At 41.1% G+C, this 9,987-nt stretch overlaps 1 protein-coding gene across 1 annotated transcript; it reads left to right on the top strand.

Moving 5' to 3' along the window:
• Window positions 1-945: 945 nt before the first annotated feature.
• LOC127781134 (equilibrative nucleotide transporter 1) lies at window positions 946-3,217 on the top strand. The gene is made up of 2 exons (XM_052308042.1): window positions 946-1,576; window positions 2,293-3,217. The coding sequence occupies exons 1-2, from the start codon at window positions 1,033-1,035 to the stop codon at window positions 3,015-3,017; spliced, it is 1,269 nt and encodes a 422-aa protein (XP_052164002.1). The 5' UTR covers window positions 946-1,032; the 3' UTR covers window positions 3,018-3,217.
• The last annotated feature ends 6,770 nt before the right edge of the window (window positions 3,218-9,987 follow it).

Raw genomic sequence — 9,987 nt, 5'->3', positions numbered from 1 at the left:
TTTTAAAAAAGGTTTCTATATAAAAAGTTCTTTTAAAAAACAATGTTGTTTTGCATTTCGGAAAACGTAGGGAGAAGCGGATTTAAATTCAGCCTGAGTCGAGGAGATGGCCAAGAAATCGCATTCTAGATTTCGATCTGATATTTCAATATCCTATAAGGATGTATAAAGGCACTACAGAAATCTAGACAACGGTATCCTGTTGGAACGGGATACCGTTATATGAGACAGTACCTGATACCTAATACCTATTATGGTATCAGCTGCATGGTACCCGATACCTATGATACCTGTTACCCGGTACCTGTGATACCTAGGACCTGATACCTATGATACTCGTATAAGAGAATAGTTAATATGTCTATCCCGTTACAACGGGATCCTGTTTTGTAGCAGCTCTCAAGGCACTACATTGGTTGAAAGAAATAGGAGTAGGAGAAAACTATCCTGGTCCCCTTTAACATTTAATCACACGAATTTTATATTCAAGTAAGAGTATATGATTGCGACATTTGTACGACGACAACAAAATGCTTAAGCGATTGAAGTGCTCAAAAATCTCGTTTCAAAAAAAAAAAAAAGGTGCTCAACAAACACCTACCATATCTGCCTAAATCATAATTTCCCTACATATCTAAATCTTAACTTGAATATTCAATTTTACCAATGACAAAAAAACGATTTTAGCAAAAATAAGCCTTACCAAATTTTGACAATGCCAAAATTTTGAGAGGTTTTATGGTGTATTTACCAACTTTTGGCAATAACGTATGCATTTTTTTTTGGCAATTTTACCAAAAAAAATGATATGGTTGAAAATAGCATTAATCTGAACAGCCCATAAATTTAAATCTGTTCAAATGAAATCCACTCAAATTTCAAATCCCATTCGAATTCAGATTCTAAAAACCAACCTACTAGTCTCTCCTCTACAACTACCAAAGAAACAAAGCGAAAGGCTCAAGAAAGCGGAGTCCACCCATCCATCTCCTCCAACCCCAAGATCCCCACCCAAATCCACCTCCGGCGGCGATGGCCGGCGGCGAGTACACCCCGGCCGACGCGGAGGCGGACCTCCTCCTCCCGCCGCCGGCGGGGTCGGAGCCGGAGCCGGAGGCGCGGCCGCCGCCGGCGGACACGCTGGGCGTCGCCTACGCCATCTTCTTCACCCTCGGCACCGGCTTCCTCCTCCCGTGGAACGCCTACATCACCGCCGTCGACTACTTCTCCTACCTCTACCCGCGCGCCCCCGTCGACCGCGTCTTCTCCGTCTCCTACATGCTCGCCTGCTTCCTCCCGCTCGTCCTCATCGTGCTCTGCTTCCCGAAATCCAGCGCCCCGGCGAGGATCAACACCGGGATGTCGCTCTTCACGGTGGCGCTCCTCGTCGTCCCCGTCATGGACGCCGTCTACGTCAGGGGGGTCCCCGGGCTGTACGGCGCGTTCGACGTCACCGTTGCTGCTACGGTGCTTTGCGGCGTCGCCGACGCGCTCGTGCAGGGTGGGGTCATCGGGTTCGCCGGCGAGCTCCCCGCGCGGTACATGCAGGCTGTCGTCGCTGGCACCGCGACCTCTGGTAATGCTCATGAGTCTCCCCTATTTCTTGGATTTGAGTAGTTTATCCTGAAATTTTTTAACACATTTGTTCACAAATCAGTTACTCGGTTTGATATTTAGAGCTGTCGAATGAATTCGTGGCGATTCTGTGAAATAATTTTCTGAGCTGAATTCAGTCGAAGTGGTCAATTGTGTTGGTCCAGTTGAGTTCTGTGATGGTTGAATAGTGCCCCCTAAAAAAAATTGTTAACACGTCCGTTCACAAATCAAGTTTTGACATTTAGAGCTGTCAAATTCATGATGGTTTCTGCAAAAGAAATTATCTGATCTGAATTTAGTCAAAATGTTCAATTGTCACTTGCCAATTGCAAATGTGTGGGGTGAGAAATTCGAGCAGGATTATTCACTGTGGCAGTGTCTATTGTTGTGCATATAAACAAGGTGATTTGAAGTTAGTGGTCAAGAAACAACTACTGGCCATCTGGGTTTAAAACTTTAAATCCATCAGATTGAGCTTAGAGTGATGCCAATGGAGTACTTGCAAACTTTACACATTCAAGTGAAGAAATTTCAAATGCATGAATTTTAAAAACCAAAAGGCAATGTGGAAACATACCAGGACCTTACCAATCTGCGTACTTTGTTGCAATTCAGATTCTTATGATGATTCATTTTGATGGATAGATGTTGATGCTAGCTGCACTGTGACATTGTTCCTTATATCGAACTATGCAGGTGTACTTGTCTCAGTATTGAGGGTAATTACCAAAGGAGTATACCCGCAAGACGCCGATGGGTTAAGGAAAAGTGCAATCCTCTACTTCGTTGTCAGCATTGTTGTCATGATCATCTGCATAGTGTGCTACAATGTGGCCGACAAGCTTCCAGTTGTCATTCACTACAAGAACATCAAGAAGAGGGCTCAGAAGGCGGAGGAAGATGGCGGGATGTCTGGATCAGCCTGGAGAACAACCTTGTGGAGCATTGTTGGAAGAGTGAAGTGGCATGGGATAGGGATAGCTCTCATCTACGCAATCACACTCTCCATATTTCCAGGATACATCACAGAGGACGTGCACTCTGAGGCGCTCAAGGACTGGTACCCAATCATGCTCATCAGTGCATACAATGTGTTCGATCTTGTTGGCAAATCACTTCCTGCCTTCTACTTCCTCGAGAATGCAAATATCGCTGTCGCTGGGTCATTTGCGAGGCTCCTGTTTTACCCTCTCTTCTACGGTTGCCTCCATGGACCCAGCTTCTTCCGCACCGAGATCCCAGTGACCATCCTGACATGTCTTCTTGGACTCACCAATGGATACCTGACCTGCATCCTCATGACCCTCGCGCCCAAGGCTGTGCCAATCCAACACTCCGAGACAGCCGGGATAGTCATAGTGCTGTTCCTTGTGGCTGGCCTGGTCGTTGGTTCATTTGTTGCTTGGTTTTGGGTCATTTGATAGTCCTAGTCCTGCCATCCTGTGTATCCATGTCAGTGTATCATAGTGCCATGCTCAAGCTCACTCTTTATTTGTTATTTGCTCATTTACACACCAAACGGCCAAGGGTATGTAATTTGTTAGTGTCGCCTAGACAAAATACTGGTGCTAATGTCTGTAATTTGCTATTCATGGAATGCCATCCTCTGTCCATAGTAACATTCACAGCTCATATGAAATTTCTTGTCGTTTTCATGAATTTTCTACATGGTAATTCCATTATTTCCACGCCTGTTATCACTCTTATTAAGTATGGATGTTTCTGTTAAAAAAAAACCATTTATACTAGTATAACATTAGAAAATGCTCAAACCTGCTCATGAATAACATCCTAGTTAAAATGTGGCATATTTTAGGGTTCAAATATCAATGGTGAATTTATTGTGCTAGGATTTTCACTGGAATTTCAGGGAAGAAACAAGGGTATGCATTCTTTGTTGCCCATCAACATTATATATCAGAAATGAGACTTTGTTATTAGAACTTTGTATAGTTGTTTAATAGTACCACTTTTCCATATACGCTTGTTTCTTTTTTTTCTTTTTTCAAAAAAAACCACCCGTGTAGCGGTTTTCATGTTGGGATATCCTCATCTACTATGCATTTCTCCCCCTCAAAAAATTGTGTAATGAGCTATTAGCGGCTTGAATTGCTTTGTACAATAAGCTATGAGCCCCAGGTTTGCCACAAAAAATCATGCATATTGGAACGATCAGTGTTGAAACTTTGAGACTCAGAGAGACTGGTGAGTCAGTACGGTGCCACAGCTTTAATGAAGGAAATCATACATGGAAACATGCTCTGTATAAGTATAACAAACAGGATATGATAATTGTGTAATGCTCTTTATTACAGTTGTAATGATAATAGATGTTGTAGTACCAGAAACAGGAGAAACCACTGAGCTGTTGCTGTTTCCACGACTTGTTCCATACACACATAGGATGAGAATTCAGATAAAAGGATCAATCACCAGAAATGGAATTTGAAGGCAGGCTGGTTGGGGTGCGCTTGTGCGGCTTTGCTGTGGCAAAGCTGGGGCTCATAGCTTATTTTACAGAGCAATTGAAGGCGCTCATTGCGCATTACACAATTTTTTTGATGGGAGAAATGCATAGTGGATGAGGGTATCACAATATGAAAACTACTACACAGGTGGTTGCTGCTGAACCTGAATATCACACATCCATATACTCCTGCCTACTTAACAATGTTGGTTGCTGCTGAAAGCCTTAAGCAAAAAAAAACAGAAAAAAAGAAAAAAAAGAGAGAAAAGAATCAGAGCATGCAGTACCATCAATTCAGAGCATAGAAATCAGATGAATAACATAAAAATTAAGATGATACTCAAGCTATCAGGGGAGCTGGCATAACATAAAAAATTCAGATGACATAGAGATGTTCATAGGGGTATGGTGTACGGTATGTTTATAGCGATAAGTGTACACGCATTGTGGGCGCATGTGTTTGTACTGTATTTCTAAAAAAATCTCTATTCCTATTGGATTTATGGAATGTATTTTTTGGAGTAATCTTGAAATAATAATAATTATTTTTTGTCTAACTGTGCCTTATGATAAAGGAAATATATTTTAGGACAGAGAAAATAGCATTTAAAAATTTGGTACACCAAAATATAAGTAGATATTCTGGTAGTTCTAATTTGTTTTCAGTAGATATTAAAATAAAAAAGATCATTTAATTTTAATAGCATGGCTAATCAAATTTTAATTTTGAATTGCTTCAAATTCTTCTCCAAACACCTCATTGAGTAAAAATATATTTCCGTACATTATAATCAGTATGGAGAATACTTATATACTATTATATTACGGCCATGTTTAGTTCTTTTGCTAAATTTTTTTTTGACGTATAAAGACATACATTTGAAGTATTAAACATAGACTAATAATAAAATAAATTATAGATTCCGCCGATTCTGCCTGTAAACTGCGAGACGAATTTATTAAGCCTAATTAATCTGTCATTAGCAAATATTTACTGTAGCAACACATTGTTAAATCATGGCGTAATTAGACTTAAAAGATTCGTCTCGCAATTTGCATGCAAACTGTGCAATTGGTTTTTTTCGTCCACATTTAATGCTCCATGCATATGTCCAAACATCTGATGTAATGTTTTTTATCAAAATTTTTTGGAATCTGAACACACCCTATGTACACAATTTAAAGATTATACATGATTATATTTGAGAGCAGAGGAGGTATAAAGTACTGCTTATCCCATCATTCAATTTTCTTAGCATATTACCATAATCACTCTCATATCTCAATTATACCTCGATACATTATAGTCCTGTTATTACCTATTTTACTTTGGCTAAAATCCCTGAAAATGCTTATGTTTTTAAAGTAAGGGAGTAGACAATTTATGATGAATTTTTTTTACATAATTTCTATTTCCCAGATTTTACGGGTATATTTCGATTCCTCCATCTATCTTTCTATTATACTATTAAAACAGCTTTGAAAGGAGCTACCACGTTCGTTGTGGGGGCTAGAAAAAGATAAGGAGAGTTCAAGTAGAAATACAATTTAAAAATAGCTGAAATTCGGAATTAAAAATAAGCAATATTAAAAGAAGAGTCCATATAAGAACCCAGTAGAAGATTAATCAAAATTCGGAATAAAAATAAAATAAAATCTAAAATTAGAAAAGAAAAGGAGAGTCCAAGTAGGAATACAATTTAAAAATAACTGAAATTCGGAATTAAAAATAAGGAATATTAAGAGAAGAGTCCATATAAGAACCCAATACGAGATTAAAAAATATTTGGAATAAAAATAAAAATAAAATCCGAAATTAGAAAAAAGAAAAAAAGAGTTCAAGTAGAATACAATTTAAAATTAATTAAAATTCGGAATTAAAAGTAAAAAATATTGAAAGAAGAATCTATATAATAACCCAATACTAGATTAATTAAAAATCAGAATAAAAAATAAAATAATATCCAAAATTAGAAAAACTAAAAGAGAGTTCAAGTAGGAATACAATTTTAAAACAACTGAAATTCAAAAATAAAAAATTAAAAAATTAAAAAGAACACTATACGGTATTAATTAATTTTTTTAAAAAATATGAAATTAGAAAAAGAAAAAAGATTTTAATTAGGAATACAATTTATAAATAAAGACTATTGAAAGAAAAGACCATCTAAAACACATGACGAGATAAATTAAGCTAACTACGTTCGCTGTGGGGGTTAGAAATTCTCACATTAATCGGAGAAAAAGATAAGGAGAGTCAAAGTAGAAATACAATTTAAAAATAGCTGAAATTCAGAATTAAAAATAAGCAATATTAAAAGAAGAGTCCATATAAGAACCAAATAGGTGATTAATCAAAATTCGGAATAAAAATAAAATAAAATCCGAAATTAGAAAAGAAAAGGAGAGTCCAAGTAGGAATACAATTTAAAATAACTAAAATTCGGAATTAAAAATAAGAAATATTAAGAGAAGAGTTCATATAATAACACAATACGAGATTAATTAATATTCGGAATAAAAATAAAAATAAAATCCAAAATTAGAAAAAAGAGAAGAAGAGTTCAAGTAGGAATACAATTTAAAATTAATTGAAATTCGAAATAAAAAATAAGCAATATTGAAAGAAGAAACCATATAATAACCCAATGCTATATTAACTAAAAATCAGAATAAAAAATAAAATAATATCCAAAATTAGAAAAACTAAAACAGAGTTCAAGTTGGAATACAATTTTGAAATAACTGAAATTCAAAAATAAAAAATAAAAAGAACACTATACGATATTAATTAATTTTTTTAAAAAAATTCTGAAATTAGAAAAAGAATAAAAATATTTCAATTAGAAATACAATTTATAAATAAAGACTATTGAAAGAAAAGACTATCCAAAACACATGACGAGATAAATTAAATAACATGCATATAATGGATTAGAGTGGTGGCGGTTAGGCCTATAAAGGAGTAGAGTGGTGGCGGTTGATACGACATATAAAAACCGTTAATAAAAAACCAAATAGAATCCTAATGACGATTAAAAGGAGGGACGACAGGCAGGCCGTGAAGCAAACGGGTAAGGCGGTTACCAGAACTTGTAGAAAGTAAAAAAAATAAACTCTATTGATAATCATATTCGATTTTTAAAATCTCAATGATAATAAAAAGGAGAAGCAGCGGGTGGGGTGTATAGGATTATAGTTGCAGAGCAGCCAACGGTTGGCGGGACTTCTAGAAAATAAAAAATAGATTCCAACGATAGTTATCTTCGATATTTAGAATACAAATGACAATAAAGTCGGCAGATGGACCGTAGAGAAGTATAGTGGCATCGTTTGATGGGACTTCTAAAAGTTATAAAAAATAAAAACCAACGAGATAATAAACTCTAAAAATTACATGATCTAATTTTTTAAAGGTTCGGAACTTTGAAAAAGTAAAAAAAACCCAATTATAATCATGTTCGATTTTAAAATCTTAATGAAAATAAAGAAGTAAAATGGCAAAGCTGACAGTTTAGCGGGACTTCTAGAAAGTAAAAAATTAACCCGAATGATAATTATGTTCGATTTTTAAAATCCCAATGACAATAAAGAAAAAAGACAATGGACGGGTCGTAGAGGAGTATACTGGCAGCGTTTATAAACTCTAAAAACTATAAGATCCAATTTTTAAAGGTTTCAAGGAGAATGAATAAAAATAGCAGTAGATCGAGCAAGCAAATAAAGAAAGATATCACAGAAGTAAGGGATAGCAGCTGGTGTGACTTTTAAAACTATATAATTAGAAATACGGGATGATAAGGTATGATAGCTATTTAATAAATTTTAAGTAAAATCATACTGAAAAATATATGATTTTGTTTGGATGCTAGCCGCGCAATTGCGCGGGCCACCGAGGTAATTCCTATTTAATTGATAGTTTTAGCGAGTCATAGCAATCTAGACAATAATATTTTCTTATAGACACGTCCATTTTGCCTTTGAGCGATTACCTTATGTGCTAGAGCATAAAAAAACTTCCTTATTCTATTCTATATCCTTAGATTTAAAAATAATTTGCCTTAGATTTAAAAAAATTTTGGTCCAAAATTATATTCAACAGGGTACTAACTCCGGACTTCCGAGCAAATTTTTCTTCCCAATCACTGGTCCGCTCTCTCTCTCGCACGGTGAAAATGTTCCTGCACTCTTCTTCGCGATCTCGCTCCTCCGCGGCAGCGGCGGGCTCTTCCTCGGCGGCGGCAACATCTTCCTCGGCGGCTACCTTTTCCTCGCAACAAGGTATGCAGCACTCCCTTCCGCCGAATTTTCTTCCACGGCGAAGCGCGTGGTGTGGCGACGACGGCCGGAGTTCGACCGGCTGGTGGAGGGGGTCCGACGTTGCCGCCGCAAGCACCACCACCGCCTCGATTCGGGGCACCTCGACGGTACGGCGAGATTTGGCCCGGCGGCCATCCGCGCCACCCACCGCCGCCTGGACCTCGTGCTGGCTTGCCTCCCCATCCCAGTTAACCTCCCTACGCCCGGCTTTGTTCATATCCTGAATGCTGGTGTATATGCTGAATGAATGTGCTCTGAATTGTTCCGACAGTATGTGCTCTGAAATCTGGAATATTCACTGCTATGTACATGTTCTCTGAATTTTGATATGCTCTGAATTGTAGTTCTCTGTGGTGAATATCCTGCGTTTATATCCAGAAGTATATAGGGCTATGCTCTGAATGTAGTACTGAATAAGCACTGGTGTTGTGCTCTGAATTCTTTGGACACTGGCAGATACTGAGCAAGCACAAAGCCAAAAATACAAGTAGATTATAAGTTCAGGGAGTAGTGCATTGTTCAGGGAACTGAAAACAATGAAGAGAACATACCAGTAATGGCTAAACACTACATTTCTATGTTCACCCCGCGTCGCTCTCGCGCGGGCGGCTCGGGGGGCGAAAACCCTAGCCGCCCGCGCCTCCTCCCCCTCTCCCCCGCCTCGCCGCCGCCGGAGCTCGCCGGCGGCAAAGCCGGCAGCGAGCAGGGAAGGCGGCGGCGAGGTCCTTCTTCCTCTTGGCAGCTCCCTCCCAGCGCGATGTGGACGGGGCGACGCCGATGAGGTACCCCACCGCCGGGAGAAGTGGAGGCGGCGGGGCGGTGTGGGGTGGCGGCGGATCCGGCACCCCCATGGCCGGATCTGGCGCGGCAGCGCGGCCCGGCGGTGGTGCGCGGCTGGGGGCGGCGACGGTGGCCCGGCGGCGCGATGCGGCTGGGGGCAGCGGCGGCGGCCCGGCGGCCGGGAGCGGCACGGCAAGGCGGCGGCGGCTCCGGCGGCGCCCCGCCCGGATCCGACTCCCGGATGGCCAGGGTCGTTATGGCCGGCGTCGCCGGTGACGGGAGGACGACGCGTGCGGAAGGACGGCACATGCGCGACGGGAGGACGCCGGCGTCGAGGTCGATGCGTGCGGCGCCGTGCAGCGGGCCGACGCGGCAGTGGCTGGCGCCGGCGATGCTTGCCGCCGGACCTCGTGGATGACCGCCGGTGGGGGCTGCTGCCAGATGGATGGCTGCGTTGTGGGGGACCCGACTGGGACGCCGGCTTGCATGGTGGCGGCGGGGTCGTTGCGCGTCGCCCGTGTGGCGGCGCTGCAGGTGTTGGCCGGTGGAGATGCCGCCGGATCTGGGGTCGAGCTCGGATTCAGCCGCACAGCACTGCCATCACGACCGGCGATGACGAGGGGACGCCATGTGGGTGCCTTCTCATCTCCTTGGAGCTCCTCCCCTTCTTGACCGCCTAGTCGTGGGGAGCTCCTTTGCGAGACGGTGAAGGCGGCGGCAAGGTTGCCCCAGGTTGTTATCGATAGTGATGGGCGGTGGCGGGCACTCTCTTTGGAGGTGACGGCATGGGAGGAAGGCTAGCTGGTCGCCGAAGTGCAGCGGTG

Source organism: Oryza glaberrima, chromosome 8 (assembly GCF_000147395.1).
Source record: "Oryza glaberrima chromosome 8, OglaRS2, whole genome shotgun sequence".
NCBI classification, from domain to species: domain Eukaryota; kingdom Viridiplantae; phylum Streptophyta; class Magnoliopsida; order Poales; family Poaceae; genus Oryza; species Oryza glaberrima.
Note: the sequence above shows the minus strand (reverse complement) of the source record. Positions and strands in the feature narration are given on the sequence as shown.

Excerpts from the sequence above, each read along its gene's own strand:
- LOC127781134 (XM_052308042.1), top strand. The coding sequence starts at position 1,033 with ATGGCCGGCGGCGAGTACACCCCGGCCGACGCGGAGGCGGACCTCCTC. Across the intron at positions 1,577-2,292 it reads CGCTGGCACCGCGACCTCTG|GTGTACTTGTCTCAGTATTG; the intron begins GTAATGCTCATG and ends CGAACTATGCAG.